We start from the raw sequence: 25,041 nt of genomic DNA on the forward strand, positions 1-25,041 counted from the left end.
GTTTGAAACGAAGTAATGCCCTTTCTTATGTTATATTTAAATAAATATATTTATCACATACAATTTTCATAACGTGTACCAAATTATTTCAATTATGATAATTTGTTAATTCTATGAGAAATATTAAAAACATGTTTGCTTATCACGTGCATTACATAGTGTGTAATTTTATGTTGTATTAATAAGATACATGTATTGTAAAGCTTATATAACCTGTCAATATATTTGTATTTTGCACATAAAGATATACTGTGCTCACATTTGATATCTAAAAATATTGAAAATTGCTACAGAGTCTCTTGATTAATATAAAACCAACATATTTCGACGTCATACAAAGTAGATACGTTGTTTTAAACTCTCCGCACTATAGTTGGTCACAATATGAATATATAGTATCATAAAAAACTGCTAGTTGTTTTATAGAAAAGATCAACTTTACTTGACCTGCAATAAGAAATGCAGATTCCCATACATAGTTTGAACATTCTTTTATTAAAATTAAACATATTCAGTAAGCATACATTTCAATAAGATTTTGCTATACAATTATTTTACTCAAAGATGAGCATAGTATATTTTTAAAGCACGGGATAGAATGATTTTAAACAAATATATTTCTCTGTAAACCCTATTACATTGTTTGAGTAACGCTTACCACTACTGTAAGTATGTTTGTATTTTTGTCAGTTATAGATATGCTGAATAAATTTTGAGCCGCGTCATGACAAAACCCACATAGTGCGACCACATGGATCAAGACCAGCCTGCGTATCCGCGCAGTTTGATCAGGATCCATTTTGTTTGCTATCAGAGTCTTTACTTGCATTAGGGTTTGTAAGCGAACTGCATGGATCCTGATCAAACTGCGCGGATGCGGAGGCTGGTGTGGATCCATGATGGTCGCAAACGCACTATGTTGGTTTTGTCATGACGCGGCTCATTTGTTGTTGTTGTTGCACGTTAATAAAATTCTGTTATCAAGTGTTTTTAGCCAAAGTTCTTCACGGCTTCATTTTTTATTAAAACCGGTAAGTGTCTCTGGCGTTTCGATTTCAGATCACAATAATGAGCTCTGTCTAATGTATACAGAGTCTATGATTCTACCTAAGTCTTGACTGTAGTTATCTTTCCAAAGGTATGTTTGATGATGTATCATTTTCATGTAGCAGATAGTGTGATATTTCATATTCTTATTATTGCTATTAAGGAATATCATTCCGGAAGGTGCAGAAATCATTATACACAACATATAATAGAATCAAAGAATATAACAAAATGATCATATTTTATTGAATAAATAAACAGCAACAAATCATAACCAAATTAGAATCAGCTACACGACAAAACTTATCTCGTTTCCAAAATTCGTTTCTGTGGTTTCTCTAACAGTTTCCATAACAAAGTTATCAAATTGTGCCCGGCTTGTCTTAAAGCCATCTTCGTTACTCTCCAGTTCATGTAATGGCAGAGTCTCTATATCAAAAGTGTCTTCTCGTTGCAGGGAAGGTAGCTGTAACGTTGACAATTTATCCGAACTCTGCAAAATGTTTGCCAATGATACTGATTTACCTAAATTGTTTTGATCATTAGTTTCTGTTGAGCTATTTGATTCACCAGCCGAAATGATAGAAGCTCGGCGTTTCTCCTCTTTGTTGATTGCTTTTACCTTGTTGACGGCACCAGTGAATGCAGAATTCATCTTGCTTTGAGCCTAAATAAAATATGCACATGATTACACATTCATGTTTGAATCAACAATCCTTGTTGCAAACAAAAATAGTGCAGGTGACGACAACGTTACAACAACATTAAGTAAGGTCGCTTTTCAAATAGAATTACATGCTCATTAATAAAAATAAACACCACTTATTGAGCCTTAAGATAATGTAGACATTATAATTTTTGTCTTTCCAAATAAATCTTGCCATATGATTGAATGAACAAAACGCGTCTTTTATCAATAACGAGTATTGTGTAATTTATCTTTTAATTCAAAACACAAAATAACAACAACAAAAAACTTACCACACGCAAGAATGTAAAAATAATTAGTACATCGTGTGTAGAATGTTAAACTCTAGTAGATGATGAGCAATCGGTGATTGGCAACAAACAAACGTGATAATGAAAACAAAAATAATGTGATCATGATAAAATGATTTATTTTGTGATATTATCAAATATTAAATTAAATGTTTTATGCAGTATCGTTATAAACAAAAATGTTACATGATGGAAGAATATTAACGATTTTTGCTCGGTCTTGTAGAAAGTTTAGGTTTAGTGACAGTTAAAGAGGCACGTTTTGTCCTGACGCGATCTCTTTGTGGGGTACCGGGTTTACTGCTAGCAGATCGTGCACGTGCCAAGGCGGCAGATTTCACACGTGTACTCGCCTTTTCCTTGTTTCGTTTGTTTCTTTTCTCAACAAGTTCTTTGAGAATTTTCCGCAATTCTTTGAGTCCTTGATCCTCCTTGCCTTTTTTCTTTGCCTTTGTTGTTCGTTGGATAATAACTTTTGACATATCTCTTTGAGCTACCATAAACTCTCTGAAAAGATAAATATTCAGAAACATCAAATATGATAATTATATTAGTATTAGCTGTACAATAAGTCATTGTTATGAAGACACAAAGTCATCACAATCTATCTGACATATAACTAAAATCATCAACATATAAATCTTAAATACTTATGTCATTTAATCAAAATGTTTTCAATGTGGAAGAATGTTTTCTTTATTTTCCTTAATTATTTTTATGCAGAGATTCATACGTGTAATATAATGTGAACAGAGAGACTTCTGCTCATATCTAAAATAATAAAGTATAAAATTGTGATATTTCATTACTCTAAATCGAGATAGCCATCCTTCTTCGAATCTATGTCGTGCATTATACAGTCTAGATGATATTCTGTTAGAGGTAAACCTAGGGTCTGAAACAGTTAATAGTAGAAATAATATACATATCTATATCTGCTTAGAACTACATACTACTGTAATATAAGTACGTACATTTATTACATGCTTTTCGGTGGTTTATAGAAATATATCAGTGATATAAAATTGGTAATTTCACTGTTTGAAACAGTGAAATTACCACTTTGATAATTTCACTGTTTTGAATTTAAGCCCCTTACGTTGTTTCAGTGAAATACCAGCGTGCACAGTACTGGGTACCAACTTAATGACGTGACGTCGTAAATGACGTCACGTTGTATTATTATTTGGCGCGCTTTTCATTCAGTATTAGGTTTAATGTCTTTTTAAAACGTTTCTTTGCATGTAATAAAAAGAAAATTTGTTTAGTTTAGTGTAAGATCGAAATATATTTCACCTTGTGAACACCAAAAGTACATATTTCACTCGTGGCTGCGCCACTCGTGAAATATACCTTTTGGTGCCCACTCGGTGAAATATATTCCGATCTTACACTGAACTAAACAAATATCCTCTATATGTCTCTTACTTTTAGACGGGCAATAGCGGGTCTTTGGTTTGCGAACGTCATTAAAAAAAGATGATAATAAAATACTTAGTATACAACTTTGTTCATTTATTTTTCAATAAATAATTCGAATCTTAACTTTGATTTACTTGAGTTTTGCTTGGGTTTCAAGACACGTCGATATTATCAAGTCATATGGCGATTTTCCAGCTTTAATGTTAAAGGAAGATCTCAGTAACCTTCCCTAGCATCAGTCCTAGATTAAGCGAGAAACTGAGCGGAACCACCTACATTCCGTTAACTAGAATAGCTTCCTCACAAAAATAAATATAAGAATGTTAATTAAATTTAAGAATGTAAGAACAAATATACTAACCGCTACACCCTGTCTGAGGTTGTCCCGGCTCACTAGCCCACGCCCATCAATGTCTAAATACCCAAACATATCAATAAGTCTTAGATTGTCAATACGCATGTACTCTATAATAACCATGACCGGATCAAATCTGTTTAAGTCATGTGGGTCATGCTCTTTCATTTCTAGCTCTATTGCACTATACATCTCTACACCGTGCTCCACGGTGATATACTTCTTCTCTTGCAACTTCTTAACAAGTCTGGTGAAATCTTTATCCACTGGAATATCCTGGTCAATAAAAATAAACTAACCGATAATAGTGCATAGTTTAATCACATAAATATCTGGATTTTTGCATAAATATAACTTATATATGACATGAGACGTAAAACACTGTGTAGTTATTTCATATAATCATTGTGTTAATTGCAGTACATATACATTATAGTTCATGTATTCTGACTCAGCATGTGTGTATCAAACATTTTAATGGGAGTTATTAAGATATAATGACAAAGTATACATACGTCTATATTTAAATATTTGATGTTGAGTTTAGGTGCCCCTGTAATTGCTCGCACAACCGCCTTAGCACCCTCTGTTGTCATAGGATTTTTACTAAGCTGTAATTTAACATAATTGTACATGATATTTTAATACGATTCATTTATTAACCTGTTAACATAAAATTCAAATAATTTATTGTGTTGTGATTTATATAAGATCTGGTGATATTTTTCGACGAAAGACGACAAACAAGCGAAATTCACTAGTTTTGGTGCGCTGTGTTGCCAATAACCAAATTTCATATGGAAAAGTAACGGGATCCAGCCTCTATAGTGAATTCAGTCTTATCACTAAACTGTATTCACTATATTTTCATGAAAAGGATCTAATTAACTTGGAAGTTAATAATTAATTTTTTAGCAGGGTATAAGATTACCGCAAAAACTGAAATAGTTACATTTAGGGATTGTATCGAGGTGTTGCGCACAAGTCCATGCAGCAGAAATGGAAGTGCTACCACGTCAATTCGGTTGTTAGTTAGATCCAGATTTTGTAGGCTGGTATTCTTAGGCAAGGATCGTGCCAGGGCAATACAACCCTCTTTGCCGAGCCCATTCCATGATAAATTCAACATGTGTAGACCTTTGTTCATCTGAAAGTTAGAAAAATCATATTATTTCATTTATAACGTTCAGGTAATGTTAAATTAAGTATCATTGTTTAGTGTGGTTAGAAATATTTTGAAGATAATTTTCTTTCTGTATAAATTTTTTTTCCGTAATTTTATTAACAGTCGGGTTGGTATGCAACATTGACATAATTCTGTACACTATTTTGGTCATATTTATAGAATGTTTTCTCTTTATCATAAATACTCGGCTTTGATTGGGGCTTTAAAATCATAGTTTACCTTTATTGCATTACATAATTGTGACGCACTTTGTTTTCTGAAATGATTCCATTGTAGATCTAATGTCCGCAAGGTAGTGTTCTCTTCTGAAATGGGAGTAATAATATCTGTCATATGTTGCGGTTCGGACCGGAATATCCGTCCCGAGGGGACCCGCCCATTGGGCGGTAACGAGGCTTGCCGAGTTACCGCCCATGGGCGGGTTCCCGAGGGACGGATATTCCGAACCGAACCGCAAACATATGTTAGATATTTTTTCTTGCATATTCTGCCATATTATTTCATAATTAAAATGGTTTACCTCAATATGATATATTTTCATGGAAATTAAAGTCATTTCATCCATAACCATTTTCTAACAATAGCGTATGAACTTACAACTAAAATAACAACGGCGAAATGACGTCATCCTTAGCACATATTTCCCTTCTAACACTACGTCATTTTAACGCGGTTCATTCATAAAGCGCGCTAAAATGACGTTGTTGTTTGGCACGCGACTCATCTGGCACCCCCCATGCCAGATGAAATTTCCGGCATGGGTAAAACTCACGGAAACGCCAGTGTGATATGCAAGAAAGGATTATACCAGTACTAAGTTACAATTCTGACGTTAACGTCATGACGCGATTAGACTGATACTGGCTAACAACGTATCATTGTGTATTAAATATTGATCAATAACCCCAAAAATTCCTTTAACACATATGTTACAATAGTAACAAATTCTAGGGTGGGCCCTACTTCTTGGTCATTATAGCAAGATTCAGGTCGTTATGCAATCTTGGCTGCCTTGCTACTCAGCATTATTTTTTTATAATGGGCGAGTAAATGAGCGCACGTGCAAAATGACGTGATCAGTTCTCAGTGACTTTCAAGATGATTGTCTGCAATCGTTAAATGAACTGTTCAGTAGTCACTGGCCCTCAGACAACCAGGCATATCTTCGGGCCTTTATTGCAGTTCCTCTAAATAATTTGCTTCTGCTAGTACCTATTATATAGGCGGTAAATCTATTCCTCTTTTGAACATTTTACATTCCGTGTGTTAAGTGCTTTTACATAGTGTAAAATATGAAGTAAATCTGTATTTATTCATATCTGTTTAAGATCCGTGATGTTTGTTACAAGTAGTTTGTAGTTTTTTTTCTCAGTGAATCTAATTCATAAAGATATAGTGGAACATGATTCAAAATAAATCAACTGTATAAACATTGTCGTTTGAAACTAAAATGTAATACTGATAATAAAGCAACTGATAAAATTAATTTTATACATTTTGTTTACTAAACACGTGTCTAAAAACACACCTAGAGACCAAGCTATTTTGTAATAAATAAACATAAATATTTTAAAACTACACCTTAAATTGATTTCTTTCGTATAATATATTACTGTATTAGTCTGTAATGTTACAAATCTTTAAATAATTTAGAAATAATCGGCTTATATTAGGCTTAATTCAGCTAAATTATTTGATTAATCACAATTAAAGATTTTGTTTTTCTATATTGGTACACTGTTATTGACTTACCCAATTCCTGCGCTAACAGTTTAGCACCTTCGTAGCCTAAATTGTTATGCCCTAGATATAGTTCTGTTATGGTGGGGGCATTCTAGAAAATAAAATAAGTAACAGATAATGAACATTCAACATTAATTATTATCATATACTGTTCATACAAAAATAGAAAAATGCATATATTTATTTTGTCTTCATACATTCATATCGAATGGAATTATTAAAAATGTGACGATTTTGTCTCTAACAGTATGCTATTATTAGATTTTATCGAGAGTGTAATACATATGTTTATATAGTTTATTGAAAATAAACCTTCATGAAAAAGAAAAATCTTTATTCGTTCACAAATATCACATTACACAACTGACAAAGCCATTATAGCTCATGTCACATATTTGAATGAAAACCATTTACAAATTTATTCAGTCACAAAAGTGTATACGGTTTTTTTTCACAAGACAAGTGATACAAGAACTGAAGTAAATGACACGATTGAACGCCCAGCGCAAATTTGGTGTATACAATTAAATATTTATCAACTAAGATGTTTTCAACTGGTACAAAATCCACGCATTGGAATGTCATTTCGTATACAGAGGGTTATGTTGTAAAGGCCCGTTCGTACAAGGTCTATAAAGCCTACTAGAATGTCAGATCTTGACAAATTCCTAGTTACTATTCTAGGCATTGGTCTAGAGTAGTAATAACGCATTTGTCAAGAGTTACAATAACGCATTTGTCTAGAGTAGTAATAACGCATTTGTCAAGAGTAGTAATAACGCATTTGTCTAGAGTAGTAATAACGCATTTGTCAAGAGTAACAATAACGCATTTGTCTAGAGAAGTAATAACGCATTTGTCAAGAGTTACAATAACGCATTTGTCTAGAGTAGTAATAACGCATTTGTCAAGAGTTACAATAACGCATTTGTCTAGAGTAGTAATAACGCATTTGTCAATAGTTACAATAATACATTTGTCTAGAGCAGTAATAACGCATTTGTTTTGAGATTTAATAAGGAATTCTCAAGAGCAGTAACAACGAATTTTCAAGAGTAGTAATAACGCATTTGTCAAGAGTAATAATAACGCATTTGGAAAAAAGAAGTAATAACGCATTTGTCTAAAGCATTTATAACGCATTTGTCTAAAGCAGTAATAACGCATTTGTCTAAAGCAGTAATAACGCATTTGTCTAAAGCAGTTATAATGCATTTTTCTAGAGCAGTAATAACGCATTTGTCAGAAGCAAAAAAATACACATTTTTCTAGAGCAGTAATAACGCATTTGTCAGAGGCAAAAATAACGCATTTTTCTAGAGCAGTAATAACTCATTTGTCAGAAGCAAAAATAACGCATTTTTCTAGAGTAGTAATGACGCATTTGTCAGAAGCAAAAATAACGCATTTTTCTAGAGCAGTAATAACGCATTTGTAAGAAGCAAAAATAACGCAATTTTCTAGAGCAGTAATAACGCATTTGTCAGAAGCAAAAATAACGCATTTTACTAGAGCAGTAATAACGCATTTGTCAGAAGTAAAAATAACGCATTTTTCTAGAGCAGTTATAACGCATTTGTCAGAAGCAAAAATAACGCATTTTTCTAGAGCAGTAATGACGCATTTGTCAAGAGTAGTAATAACGCATGTGTCCAGAGAAAAAATAATAACTTAGCGACATCGGTGATATCTATTCCACATAGGCTTTGATATTCCGCATATGTTTGTCAGCAACCTGTATCATTCAGTCTAGTATGATTTTTTGTATGTTTTAATATTGTTCTTAACACACTTATTGTTAAGTCGGCAAGGTTTCACGAACGTTTCACACTAACCTTCATAATTTGCACGAGAAAGTCGGTTTCTGTGTGATCCAATGAATTTGCTGAAATAAATAATAAAATTAATTATTTTAAGAAAAGAAACAGTATAGATAAATGGTTGAGATGAATTAGTTCATACAAAAGTAAATACATTTTTCGAAGTTCTGCACCGATGTATGTTTAGACGTATCTATGGTGCAATTTTACCTAAACGTATCGTTTAAAACAACAAAAAAAACAAAACAAACAAAAACTTACATTCTAATCTCAGAATAGTTAAAGTTTTGTTTTGTGGAAGATTCTTTGCTAAAGCCTCAAGTCCAGGTCTTCCCGGATTGGTGTTTGATATATTCTGAAAATAAAGAAGAATTTTACATAATATCGATTTAATGATATGTTTTATATTACGGAAACCGATGTATATAAAGCAAAAACGTTAACTAAACTTTAAAAGATTTTTATATTAAAGCACTTAACGCGAAAAATAAAATTATTTATCATAGGTTGATGGGATGAATTTATGTTAACAAAATAAGATGATATAAAAGATTGATGATAATATTCACCAGCTCAATGATTGAGTCGTTCATAACGAGCATTTCCGACAGGTACATCACTCCTAGAGGTCCTAAATCATTGCCTGATACGTCCAACACTTGAATATAATAATCACGCTAAAACAAAACAATTAAAACAATCATTATATTTTGTATAATCTATATATGCAATCTATTTATGCCTTTTATCACTTTGTTCAACGAGACAAGTATTTTATTGTTATAATTCATTACCGACAAAATAATTATTATATGATTTAACTTTAAAATCTGGATAAACTGTGATTCCTCGGGAACATTATCCACAACAAAATAACATGAACATTTCAGACTCGGTTTGATTGAGTCTGTACATGAGGGATAAGGCAAAAATTGCAACATCCTTACGCCCCTAGTACCGGCTTGGGTGGTACTCAATTTTCGTGTTGGAATCAATATTTATTTAAATAAATCCTTACACATTGAAAGTGAAACAAAATAGTTTTGAATATATATATAAATACAAAGAAAAAGTTGTAAGCGATAATTTAATTCTACTTAATCCTTTTTCTTTAATATTCGATATATACAATGTTGGTATATCAAACAGTTATATCCTCTAATGTTTATCTATTTGTATGTTTATTATTTGTCATTTGACATCGCAATGAAGAGAGAAGCAATTATACACGTTACAATTCCATATTTCAAAATATTTTAGAAATGTGTAATTAATTAATATAAGTAAGAAAGAATGTTTTTACATACCACTAGAGAGATTGCTATAGGTTTGATAGTGAGGTAACTGAGTGAAGTGTTAGCCATGCACACTTCTCTAGTTGTTGTCACTTGTTTGATATATGTCTGTGACGCCGTTATACCGAGGAATGAGCAAGCTCGCACGTAGATATCGTCCGTCTGTACGACACGGATCTTCCGTGGCTTGTATGTTCGTAACGATTCTAACGGCACATCTGTAATACATGATATTGCATTCATATAAAAGGAAGGATCTTTTTATTATGTTTGCTAATACTGATTGTGTTTCCTCATAAAACCATAAAATAGAAAAAGGGTTTGTTTGTCTAACAATAGTTTTACATGGTAGTATTTCAAAGAAAAAATGTATGGACACAACATGATAAACTGCTACAGAGTCATTCAATTATGTATAAAGCTTTGTTTTTAAGCACATGAAATATTCAACTTAACATTACTTCAGAGAATATGACAGGTAAATATGCTGAAATACTTTAGTAAATTATTGTATATCTCATATGAATATTGTAACTCTCTTTTATAGTTTATCATGTGTGTATTTGTGGCATCCAAACATTGAGAGAAAAAAGCAGATTGAAAATATTGAACAAGTTAAAGATCTTTCCTTAAAAAGGTTGAGAATAAATGGCGACATGTTTACAAAGAATTTCAAACGATCTAGACCGTCTGTGAATCTGGTAACAGACGGAATAAGATGAGCATGGTAACACTTGTCATACATAATAAGCATGATCAAGATTTCATTACGTGCTATGCTATGTTACCCTCACAAGTTCTTTATATTATAAACAAGATATCACAATGGACAGAGAAACGCCCATTTTGCAATTTGTCAACGCGTTCTACCAGTGCAAATGTGCTTCTTTTAATTTAGACATATATATTTAACTAGAGATATGCTCGCTTTTTGTTATATCCCCATACTTGTTTGATATGGTAGTATATGGTATGACAAGCCATATAATATCCTATCATGTAAATACCATATAAAATATTACCTTCATTCACATCATAGTCAAAATAAGAAGCATCCCTTGATAGAAGATTTGATCGTGTGCTAGGTCTGAGATTGTCAACTATACCATTAGCGGATCTATATCCCCGGGAAGCGGAAAGAGTATATTGTCTCGGACTAGAATAGCTCCTTGATATTGCACTATTTTTATGGTTTAAAGCCACTTCAGAGTTTTGTATTGTTCTATTTATACCGGTATCATGTTTCGAACACGGCCGTGAAGACCGAGGAGTCACTGGTAAAGATCCGGATTTACTCATTAGAGAAGAAGAAAATGTATCACGTTTCGAAAAGAACACTTTTTCATTTTCCTCCATTTTCTGAACAGTCGCTGAAATAACTTGTATACGCAAATCGTCTGGCAGTCCGGGATCCGGTTCATCGGGTGGTAATCCAGCAAGATCTAAAGTTTTACTTTTATTCACTAGCACCATTTTCACCGTCTGAAAACAAAATAAACGCAAGAAAATATAAATATTTTCGTTGTCAGTATATGCTTGTTTTAGTCCGTAATTGTTTTAATTGTTATTTATTGTTATTCCCGTTCAAGAATTAAAAATGCCCCTATATTATATCATTTTATTTTTTCGAGCAGACTTTTTGCCGAACAACTATACCTAATCAGCTTACATTATAAAATCATTTTACGTAAGTAAGATTAACGGTTTTAATTAATTGTTAACAAATTTTACGTGAATAAAATTGACCTTACAGTACCTACGGATTAGCCTATTTAATCATGGCGGCAAAACATAGAATAAAAACTTAATTATTATAGTGTACAGGAACTTTGTAAGTGCATATATGACATTGCCATTTTTGACGGTTTTCTATACACATATAGAATGACACCAATAAATAATTAATTAAAAGATGAAAAAACGACTACAATATCTACAGATTGCATGTATACACTAAGGAAATTATGACATGTAAAATTCCATCCAATAGATATACCTTACGTTCATACAGAGCGAATTTAGTATGCAATATTTTATTTACTTTAATTACTGACAGTGTTTAATATACCAGGACATTCTTTGAAATTGAAACATGGTAAAACATTCATAATCAAACACTTCATACGTTTTTTAAACAATGCCGATTGTTTTGCTTTCGTACTTAAAGGTAATCTAAAACAAGTAACAAATGTGTCAATGGAAAGAAAATACAAAATACAAATCGTTTATTAAGAAAGTGCCAGAACAAAGATAAATACATGTAAAGGAAATAAAATAGAACATTTTCTCGTTTCTTTTTGTTATTGTATATGTTCTTAGAACTTTTAGTATACATGTATACGAAATATGAAAATTATTGAAAGTCAGCAATCCACACATCAGAAAAACAACATTAATGCCAAATAATAAGCCTGGATATTATTTTGCTACAGGTATGTAAAATAACATATTTGTTCAATGATGTCTGAACTCTACAATTAATCGCCACTTGTACTCGGTCAACACGTTTTAAGTACGCCGTAATGACTTTGTTAATCGTTTATTTATGTTTTGTGAATAAACAAAGTGATTTAATAATAAAATATTCAATAAATCTGTTTAAGTTATAGATCACAAGTGTTGGTGTAAGTATGTGCAACAATGACTGTTTTGAACTTTCTTTTTTCAGACTGCATTATGATTCATTACATGGTACCTTTCTGATGCAGGGTCATCACTTTTCAAATCAAAACTTTCCCTAAATTATTAGAAACATTGCTAAATTGACCACATTTGTCCATATATGTGTATTATACATGAACTAGTACTCTACATGTCTCGCTTTTATTCGTACGTTTATTTTGTAACACACCAGATTTGAATAACTTAAAAATAAAAAGTTAAAACAATATTAAATTTAAACTTTATATATCAATTCTTTGTTATCAAAACGATGTACATATGTACAAGGCTGTAAATAAAATGCTGTTCTTTTCTGTCCTATATATGTATTTATTTACATTTATATTAAAGGAATAACATTGTTCCTGAATAATGAATTATACGTAAAGTATTTTAACAAAAGTTTTACTAAATAATGTTAAATGCGTATTTAACCTTAGTGAGTGTCAACTACTAAATTGAAACTACACTGGAGAATACAATAATTTTTTACTATATATAAGAACGTAACCTATGCCTGATTTTAAGTATGCAATACTTTATGAAAATTGATCTAAAAGAAACAGATACATTTTTTTTATATTTACATCATGCAAGCATTAATGTATAACTTCAAGTTAAGCTTTCATCTTTAAAGATACTATAAAACAGTTGATTGAAAAATACATCGACTATAACTTAATACAAAGATTTTCATGTAAAAATCATACAAATGAATCACATCATCTTATTCTTGCAAAGTTTAATGACGATAATAATATTCTTTAATACACGAATGCTTTGTGGTTGCGAAAACAACAATAGGAAACACAAATTCAACGGTATATAATCATATAAAAAAGATTAAACAATTGAAAAAGCAAAATAAATTAATGATATTTTAAGTGATTTAATATTTGAAAAAAAATGCATAATACTGTAGCCTTTCAGAGAAAAAAATAATGTCTAGAATAAACTGCATACCTGAAGACATTGTTAGATTACCCGGTACATCCACAGTGATACACATTTACATTTAGCCGCTTTTTATCATGTGAAATATCTTTTGAAATTGACCAATCAAGTCAAAGTTGTATTGCCAAGTCATGCATTTATATCTCTCAAAAACAATTACTGCGCGTGTATAAAATATCTATTTGCACTTAAGTAAGATTTATCATTCTTTAATACCTTTACGACCACTTATGTTTAATATTAAAATTAAAGAATACTTGAGAAAGTTATAAAACTGAACTTTTGTCGTAAATTGTAACGTTTTAAGATTTCAACAATATATTTCAGATAAGACACGTGTTATTGTTATTATATTGTGAACTGAATTGAGAATGTATTGTCTGTTTATAAGTCGCTATGAGACTGAACTATTTGCCTCGTTGTGAGATTGTCTGCTTAATACAAACTTCAATAATGATGTCTACGTTTTGTCTCTCTATATTTCTCTATATAGCACCCCATAAGTATACAAATGATATAACCGAATATAGAGTAAACATTTCCTGATAATGTGTCATTTGCAATCAATATTCATGTTTGATATAAATTTGTACTTTCATTAACTCAAATAATTTTTTCTTACTTAATTTAGATTTCTTATATGTCGTATAACAATAAATTGAAATGACATTTTAAACATATAATCAAAACTTTGAACATTAAAGGTTTCGCGACTGCACTTTTGAATGCATCCAATCAGCTGAAATAACTTAGGAATTTGTTTCTTTCAAATGAAGCAAACGGTCTGATGTGAGAGAAACAATGAACCAATAGAGTTTACAAGTAAAAATGTTCATGAAATTGTAGACAAACTTTAAAAATAGAAATCAAATTGTTTTCCGTTGTTAAAATTTTAACCGCTGTTGACAGAGTGCAAATTGTATATTAAATTATAATTTTCTTAATATTCAAACGTTGACAATTTGAGTATAGCAAACATATCAAGAAGTAAAATAACACCAATGGATGTATACGAGATGATTAAAAGATCTACAGAGGTCTCGTTTTAGCATCTGATTAATTTCTTGCATAATTTGTACATTATTGTATAATACATAGAAAATAAACATTCCTATATATAGACATCCGCACAGCAACAGCAAACTTAAACAAAATAATTTCAACGCTGAAAATAAAATATTAAATATTTATAACAATGTATCAGGATACATTGACATGTCTTTACAGGAATATATTAAACATTGTATTAAGATAATAACTATTGTTTTTAATAAAATCATTCAAACAAACTCACCGTTATTTATTATTATAGATTTAGAAAAATAACACTTTATATTCCTTTAACTCCCCTGATTTGAAATGCCGATTAAAACAACTATTAACGAAATAGATATGACCTAATATCTATACACTGTATTGATAAACTCTTAAAAAAGGCACTCTGCAAATAAAAGCCTTCATTTGAGTTTCCTTGACAAACGCTGAGTTTGTTTTATTTATACTATTTTTAAATATCTAGCTTTAATTATTCACCAACAGAAGCCGGCAAAAGACTCCAATCCTTTTAACAATATTTATTTCAAAAATTGAACGATTCAAATACAGTGAAACTCCTATATAGTGAGACATTAGGAGGTAGTGTATGACAGGCATGTGTGTAAACAGTAAAAGAATAGATCAAAATATATTTTTGTTTAATGTCGTACCACTTGTTTAAGTTAAAGATCCTGTAACACAATTTTCTATGGTTTTAAATCATAAATATGATGCTCAAATTAAGATTTTCCATATAATAGGTTCAAAAAAGCATTATTTATAAAATATATCAGAATTAAACATTTCATGTAAATAAAGGGAGGTAATAAAAAAATTATATTCTATAAAGACTTAGTCAAACTTTCCAATACGAAATGAATGCATATATTTTAATCATTACATATAATATGCACAAATATTTGCAATACATATTTTACATATTCTTTGATGTTTGAACATTGTTTTATTAGCATCATTATATACGTATATATCATTTCACGGAATGTGGTTAACCACTTCACTGACAACATATAGGATCTTCAAAATAATAGCGTTGTCCTTGTAAATCTTTAAGTAAGAAAATACAAAAATGTTTTGCGAGATAATTTTTGGTACGATGAAGGCACTTATATTTTAACTATAAGCGTAATTGATGAAAATGCTATGTTAAATACAAGAAGTGAATACATACGCTATTTCACTATCGTTATCATAAAAGACGATCTTTTGGATGTGTATCAACTTAATACTTCAATTAAAATTGGCATATAAAGGATCAACATACAAATTGTCACCAAGGTGCATTAATTATTTGTAGAATAAACATATATTTCTATGACACAATATATGAGCCGCGTCACGACAAAACCAACATAGTGCGTTTGCGACCAGCATTGATCCAGACCAGCCTGCGCATCCGCGCAGTCTGATCAGGATCCATGATGTTCGCTTACAAACCCTATATCAAGTAGAGAAACTGATAACGAACAGCATGGACCCTGATCAGACTGCGCGGATGCGCAGGCTGGTCTGGATCCATGCTGGTCGAAAACGTACTATGTTGGTTTTGTCATGACGCGGCTCATATGTATTACTATCTTTAAAGATGTAAACCCTAACGAAACTCATTGGATAACCTAAAATAAATCAATAGAAAAAGATTACCGTGTACTTCTGTACTTTTATATTTTTGAACAAAAAAGATATTAGTGTCATATACTATTTTAGCAACAAAACATAAGTGTTTATATACAGTAATTAAAAACGAAACAATTAATTATAAATCATATCCACTTTAAAAATATAAAGCTATCACGTTTGATAAAACCTACTTGAAACTGGTATAAATAATTCATTAAAATGCCATATAAGGAAAGTATCAGCGAAAATTTGAATGAAACATAGTATCGGACAAAGCTATGTTATCTTCATAAAACTCGTATTGAAAAAGTAAAAAAAAAGGAACGTTTGTATGAGTCAGCTTAAATTTACCACACACACATTGAAATATTTCAGTGTTTTCAAAGCTACTGTTACAACAGATCATATGGCATAAACAGAATAATTTGATTGTTTAAAACAAGCTCATTTATAATGTATGATTTACCAGAAATATAATACCACAGGAAAATAGTTTGAAACCAGAATTCCGAGAAAGTCGATTTAAAGATTTTTTTAAACAAATATATTTTCACATTTTCTCTGCATTCTTTTATTACACGTTCCTCTTAGATAGCACGACTCTTCATGAACCCAAATATATTAATCAAACGTAGCACACCGCAAAGTAAACAAAATACTGTTTGCTTTGATTCACGAACAGTGATTCGATAACAGTTTCGTAAAATGAGCTAATTTAGCAAACACCAATGGAGAAAGCAAAATAAACATTGCAGAGGTGAATATATTCCTTGTGTTCTTTTTTGTATTTTCTGATCGCAAGATCAGTAAATACATAGCTAACATCCACGGTCTAACACAAAATTTCCTCACAGACCTAACAACGCAAAGTAGTTCTCACTCAAAACTGCTTAAAAACCAGCAATTTAAAAAAAAGAAAAATTTTTAATGTAGGCATTAAACGAATTACAGTGCATTTACCCAATGAAAAATGTTCGACTATTTCCGTAAAGCTTTATTAATGAAAATGCTATTTTTAGCTATGTCGATTACCGAATACACCAGGGCGTAGTACACAAATAAATCTGACTGTCGAGTAATGGAATATATACATGTCGGACTGTTTTGGCGAGAAAATTTTCGCTAAATTATTTTCATCAGTGTTTAACAACAGGTTTATCGTGAACAAAATACCTCGACATTAATAAGGATTACAAATACGAAATGAAAATTCTCAATTTTAGAATTACAATATATTTGTTTTTATTCACGCTACATACGTATTACTTCACTTTGGTGCAGAGGTAGCGCGCTCGTTTAGGGTGTGAGAGGCCTAAGGTTAAAATCCTTGTCGAGGCAACATTTTTTTTTGAAGTGTCTTTTTTAAGGAAGTAGCCACGATATGCAATGATAAAGTGTGGCTGTAATAAAAAATGAAAAATGATTTTTGATGCAACTCTAGGCATGCAAAATTCCATATGTATCAATCACAAACTGTTAAACGCAGTCGCTGCGTAAGATGAATAATAGTATATAAAAATAAACTTATGCAGGAAAGATCAGAAAATACCACAGAGCATGCAGCCCTTTGATTTATATATAAAATTGGCACATGTTGGGAAGGAGACAGATTAAAAGAAGATCCCTAACTCTTAATAACGTTGAACAATACATCGCAAAAAGTACTACGTAAAATACGTTCCAGGGACTATTGTTAAATATAACATTGTAATCGTTTAAACTTTGATTTTTGTACAGTACATGTTTACAACAAAAACAACATTGCATGCAATTTACAACATTTTTCTCCATAAGAACAAGAACGTGCAATGGTCATGTCAGTATGAAGTTTATGACATGTTGATATATATCTATAAAACTGTCCCATGACTACACACTAAGAACTAACTGGCCTAAATGTTTAACATGTATTGTAAATAATTCTTCACATAGCAAACACACTTGACTGGAATAAGAGTGTTATTAGCACAACCCTCAAGCATCCATTTATCACGCCGTGTGATGTAAGATAAACTTTATTTATTTACCAGTCATTCCATAAAACCACTTGGAAATTGAAGTTCTAATTAATAAATGCACTCCACATGGTCATATATTACAAGTCACGTCATATGAAATCGCAGTAAATCATAATATGAAATAATAAATAGCCGATGAGGGACACTTTTATCAAAGCATGCTTCAAAACAATATTTAATATGCAAACAAACTCATATTTATACTTCATACTTGGTTTTTAAGGTTTACATTTAACAAATATATACGAGTAAAATAAAAAACTGATAATAAAACTGATAATAAAATTGTTTTATTCGGACAATGTTACTGAAGTGAGTATTATTTAATTTTACGTCAATATTTACATTCATTGCAACCAAATATAAACATAGCATATTCCTCAAAATTATTGTCCACCTTCACCAACTGTTTCAAGCAGTTTACAAAGAATAAAAGCTTGAACACACACACCAAACTAAATGTAATAAAATGTATATACGGGATTCTTAAGTAAGCTTGCTAGAATATTATTTCACCATACATCTGATTTGTTTGTCATATTAGAATAATTATACATGCATATTGATATATTGATATAAAGGTAAACATAACGACTCACTTTACTGTTATTATCCCTATTACTGACACACATGTTTACTAATTTAGTGTCCATGATATTACTCTGTGAACTGTCTGCAGCTAAATCCAACGGAAGAATCAATTGAAACGTACAAACTGGTTGTTAAGCAGTTTAATATATTTTTGTTATAATATTATAATAAAAGGATATTCGTGTAATATTATACACTAATATATATTAGGAGCTCAGAACGTAATATAGGCGATTTAAGACAAAATTAGAAACACTTTTGGGGATTATCACTTAAAATAGGTATCCATTGTTGTTCAGGGATGGACTTTTTTAAATATCTAAAGAGCCGTGACTTATGTCTATAAACAACTGTGTCAGGATATCTGACAATACTGTTAATCATGAAAAATTCATGTAAAACATAAAAATAACTGATTAAAAACTTCTGTCGTTAAGACATATCTGAAAAATATAAACGTACTCTTTAACTAAAAAGTTATCAGGGAAGGAAATATTCATTCATAAAATGGAATCGATAGTGTGTATAGATCTACTTACAAATTAGCTAACTACAAAAAAAATCAGTCTAAATACATGCAAGTTTAAACAATCTCATGTATACCTAGTATAAACATAAGTATTGGACTAGGTATAGAAATGTTCCTTTTCTATCTCAGAAAGATAGAAACGTACAAAGACAACATTTCTTAGAGGGGCATTCCACGTGTCTTATCTATGACAACATATATACAATACATGTTTACTATTGTGCTATCGAATATATCAGTTCATACAACTAGCATTATCTATGCTAACTTTTACTTGTTACTTAAAAAAAGAACAACTGAAAAATACCTATAAGAAATTAAAGATGTTGGTATTAAAATATTTCCCTTTTTAGCGAATGAAGCATGCGCAAAATTATAGCTCCGCAGTTAAAAACCTTATAAAAGCAGCATAATATTTTATTTTTGAACATTTTATTCCGTGTACAAACATTTTTCATGTGACTTTGTTAAATAAAAAAGGCATTCTTCTATGTTTCAGCTATTTCAAGAATTTACAATAAGGTAATGTGAACAACATACATTTACCATTAATAATTTCTATAAAGATATTTTCTAGATAGATAAAGTTTTATACCATTTAACTCTTTCTGTTCAAGAAACGAGTCATGTCTTTATCTTCTTGCATTGAATGAGTATAATAATGAGATTGGATGAATACATAAAGTGATATTAGGAATTGATCCTTTATTGACTTGATGCCTTACATGCCTTATAAAAAAGGTAAAAATGTATCATCTTGTTTCTAGGATTATTCGGATTTGATAAAGAAAGTAAGACAGAATTATGTCAAATTGTGCATAAGAGAGAGAGTTAAGATAAATGGCAGCGTGACGTTTTATTGATATAATCTATATAATCCATGGGGTTTATTCGCACGAGATTTGATCTTTGGAAGGAAATAATTGATTTCTAAAGCTTTCCTTTATTCATCTTTATCTATCTTTATCTTATAAGTGAAGCGCTTCGTATATACAAATCTGATCAACTACCGACGACATTTATACCAAAAATGAGAACATTGATTAATTAGTTTATTAGAATGAAACATGCAGTTTATCGTCGTGTATTTTGGTTCTTTGGTCAGATATGTATATATTATAATCATATTCAACAAAACTGATCATCAAGTGATTTTCTAAGCTAAAAATTATCAAAGTTTTATCTCATTTCATATGCGGCACATGCACGGGTTAGACGAAGCAAAAGCAGAATAGGTTTTTTATGGCTGTTAACTAACTGACATCATGACATGTCATTGACAGAGATTTACATTGTAAGAAAACTATTTCTGGCAAAAATGTTCATGTCGTTTCAATCTGATAATTAAACACAATTTTTAGTATATCTACACACAATTTTCTATTGATCAAACATGAGATATAAACTATTTTGAAATAAAATGTCCGATAAATATTCTTAAATCACGCAGAGTAATTATAATTTTTAGTATTTGTTTTACTTAAATGTCTGTCAATACAATCAATAAGAGAAGCCAGTTTAATCCCCGCTGTTAAATCAAACACGATATGCTAAGAGAACAACTGAGATCTATTTACATTGAGATGTAAAGTGTGATTGAATAAGAACGGAAAGAGAATGAAAGTACGGTAAATAACTTGAGTGTCGGTAACGGCATTGATCTATGTGGAGATTAAACAGGACAAGTGCAAGATGAATGTCGCAAAGTGGTGTCATATTCATAATTAAACACTGGAAATACACAAATGTAAATAGCAAATACGAAGCTGCCTCTTTACCTACAAAGTTTTGCTTAAACGGTATAAGGCTGAAGCTTATGAAATAATATTTTAATCTATAAAATTTACCAATAGCAAAAATGCATTGATTCCATCATTTTAGGTCCATTCTCATAAATGTCTCAATTTTTTATTATTTAATACACATAAACAGAATAAGATATTCCGAAAAAAAATATTATGCTACTTTTGCCAGAAAAAGTATAAGACATTTAGAGAACTGACGCGCTAAAATAATTAATGATTGAAATATTACTTAAACAAACACAGTTTATTGTATTTTCAAAAGCACTCACATGTTATGAAATTTATATCATATACGTATTGTATGATTTTGTTTTTTGTTGTTGTTGTTTTTTTTGCCCAAACATTATGAAATACAGTTTATATCCTTTTGGCATAAAAATGAAATATCAAAAGAAGAAAGTACATACCTGAATCCCAGCGCCGAATATGAACTTACAATGAAACAAATAAAACCTATTTTATCTTTCTTTCTTTTTTTCTTTTTTGATAAGGTAACGTGTGTTAATGGCGAAAATGTTTTAGAATTACCAATTTAAATGGTAAATGTCAAAATAATGAATTATTTACACTCAAAAGTAATTTCGCTTAAATTTTAAATATGAATTTCTTTGCTTTAATTTATCACAACCTCTTATGTTGGACATTAGATTTAGAGAGTACTTGAAAATGCAATAAAACTTAGAGTTCGTCGTAAATTGTAACTTTTCAATTGATTCTAAATTATACTGTTTTAGAAACGGCACGTGTTTAAACTATCATGATCAGAACAAAGGGGAGAATTAATGTTCGTATACGGGAATATCGACCTAATCGTTAATTGATAAAAACATGCTCATAGGGGCACAATATTCTGTCTCTCACATCGTAGCAGTTTATTATCAATTGTTATATTTTGTATGACTAAAGTTTGTTTTTTTAATTGAAAGGCATGCACAATTATGTGTAGTTTAAATATTGATCCTTTTCTCAAAATAATAGATAAATATATACAAAGAGAATATTACTGAACCTGAACAAAAATAAACAAAATTTTAATTTTATTTTTAATTTGTATATTATTTTTAGTTAATAACTATCAATGTCAGTGAGTCTTGTTGGAACTTTTAAAATTTAAAAAAAGATCATGTATTAAAAATGTATTAGTTGTAAAACTTTACAAACTACAAATGATTGTTCGTGAATGATTGCCAAAGATAAAACAGGTAAACAAAACATTAAGGAGCAACAAGTAAATATGTATCAGCATTACATCAAAAATTAGTCATGCCTTAAAACTTTATCATTCGAAATTATAAAAAAAAACATATTGTTTATAACAATAAAAAATCATATTGATACAAAACTGATTAATAAAACAAGATAGAAAGATAACATACATTACGATTATCCCACATATAAGATATCAACGTATTTAAAGTAGCTTAACAACACTGCCGTTCTCTCAACTCCTACATGAAAATCACAGCTTATATACGTTTATATGACGAAATTGATATAGCATTATCTCTTGAAATATATATTTGAGAACTCGTAGATGTACTCTGTAAACATATGGTTATCATAAAATTAACATAATAACAGCAAAGTTTGTTTAATCTAAACAGACAATTCCACATATCCAGTGACAGAAGCCATCAAAGAATCTCAACGCCCTGTCACACTGTTTATGTCAATATTTATAAAACATAAAATTATCTAAGAAAAGCGAGAATCCGTCAACAAAGAGACACTTGAAGTGAATACATGACATGGTTGTTAATGTCAAAAAGGAAAGTGGTTGAATCAACACTTTTTTAAAAGTACACCTAAATACTTTGAGAAAGTTCAAGAAAGTGTCACATTGAAGATTCCATAACTACCGATTGATCAACACATTTTCGGGCCTTCTTATATTCTAAATTTAAACACCATTTCCATGTTCTGAAAGTTGAATTTTGTTCTATGATCTCAACCAAAACATTATAACGTTCATCTTATCCATATTATTATCATTCGTAAATGTCTGAAATCAACATAAACTTGAATAATACCAATCATGATCTAAATATGATAAGGCACGAGCTTCATTGTTCATTTTGCTATCGGTTATTCTATGATACTCTTCATATTCTACTTCGTTTATTTATCTCTCACAAAATTTTATTTGTCAAATTGTAGCATTTCAGAGAAAATTAAGTGCAAACAAATATCAAGATTTGCAATAATGTCTTTTTAAGCCCTACTGTTCAGTAAAGCCCTCCTATGGTATAATATATTTCTCTTGCATTGAACATGATGACACGAGAGCAGAAGCAGCACTTTCTATTGATACAAATGCGTTTGAATGTACATCACGAAATACGAATAGTTTCTATATGATTTGTTATAAATCATTGCTTACCAATACAATACAAACGAATCGTCAAACGTATTCACCCTTTACTCTTTTTGATCATGACGATAAATATTGAGAACAGAACAGCAAACTTACTTGGTGCACTTAAAAACAAAACGTGTGAACAAAATATGAAAAGATATAAATAGATCAACAAAGAAGCTAACACAGTTATCCAACTCTCCTCTTAACAAAGAAGCAGCGACACGAATCCCAGCAGGGCACCGATCCAAATGGTATAAGAGCTATCCAAACAATTCAAACAGTTAAATGAATATCTTATCGCTATTAGTAAACGATTCAATGAACAATTGATGAATATCGGCGAGATAAAAATTAATATTGACTTTATTGTATCAGTCAATCCTATCCGACACTAACGTTCGAAATTTTAATTTATAAGAACACTTCACATAGATGTGTTAAAAGATATAAGATAAACTTTAAAATGATAAAAACGGTTTCCAAAAGAAACTATTACAAAACCGCCAGCAGGCGTGTTATAATTCCGTTAAATCAGGAAAAAACGCAAAACTGGTCTGAAAAAGAAATATGTATTTACTTGATAAAGCATAAAATTAACAACTGAAAACTCTAAATGCTGGAAATTATGATTAACTGTTTTTTTTTTATGTAAAAACACTTTACTAAAGCGTGCTTTTACCTTAGTCCCTAATTTCATAATACAAACATGTATATGTACATATCATTAACGTACATTCATGATTACTGAAGCTTTTCAAAGCAATTGTGTCTTCATATACTGTTTCATTTGCTGTTTTTTTGAATGCCGCAATCATTAAAAATGATTTCTTGCCATTCTCAAAGTACTCCTATTAGTAATTAAATAGTAACAATTAAAGTATTTCCGATTCCATTGTAATTTTCATGTACATCGACATTTTATACGGACGTCATAAATTTGATAAAGAAAAACAAAATTATGCAAAACAAATATTTGAATGACTAACAAGTTCTTCGCTTTATATAGCGTTCTTAATAGTAAAATATGTCTGCGTTTACCGTCCACTAATTAAAGGCTAAGGTTCTATAATTTGCTTTAAAAGGGATAACCAGACAATTCAAAAAATCTCCATATGAAGAAATTATTATAAAGCAGGAGTAATAACGAGTTTTTGAAAAATTTTAAATATTTTGTTTCTTTATGTTCTGTTAAAGTACATTTTTGAACGTATAATGCCTTTAAAAATCAGTTTGTTGGTGCAGACAAATTAATTGACAAATGCATTTTAATATTAATCTGTGTTCTATATTTGGATTCATTGATATCATAATATACTTTAATATACATGTATAATGTAACCTTATTTGAAATAATGCAGTGTAAGAAGGGCAATTAATACAACAGCACAGTACTTCAGATATATCTAGCTTTACAAATGTACACCCTTGTGGTTTTGTATATATTTGTTTTTCATTTCTTTGTTGTTTTCTAATGTTTTGTAATTAATAGTCGATCCTAGAAAATAATGAATCAGTGAAGAATGATTTCACAGAAATCATGTTCGGACAGTAGTCACATTTTTAAAACCGGCGGACACTTGA

The 25,041-nt window shown here is 30.4% G+C and overlaps 1 protein-coding gene across 1 annotated transcript; it reads right to left on the reverse strand.

Annotated features, from left to right (window-relative positions):
• Positions 1-519: 519 nt before the first annotated feature.
• LOC132712942 (leucine-rich repeat-containing protein 74A-like) lies at positions 520-18,873 on the reverse strand. Its single transcript, XM_060695380.1, has 14 exons — positions 18,776-18,873; positions 10,890-11,349; positions 9,880-10,085; positions 9,142-9,249; positions 8,834-8,927; positions 8,588-8,637; positions 6,762-6,843; positions 5,229-5,314; positions 4,776-4,970; positions 4,339-4,434; positions 3,830-4,099; positions 2,856-2,941; positions 2,400-2,553; positions 520-1,714 (listed from the first exon to the last, which is right to left on the reverse strand). Exons 1-14 carry the CDS (start codon positions 18,827-18,829, stop codon positions 1,337-1,339), a joined length of 2,319 nt encoding a protein of 772 aa, XP_060551363.1. The 5' UTR covers positions 18,830-18,873; the 3' UTR covers positions 520-1,336.
• Between the last annotated feature and the right edge of the window lie 6,168 nt (positions 18,874-25,041).

This window comes from Ruditapes philippinarum, unplaced genomic scaffold (assembly GCF_026571515.1).
Source record: "Ruditapes philippinarum isolate M1 unplaced genomic scaffold, ASM2657151v2 ctg848_1_1_1_1, whole genome shotgun sequence".
NCBI lineage: Eukaryota > Metazoa > Mollusca > Bivalvia > Venerida > Veneridae > Ruditapes > Ruditapes philippinarum.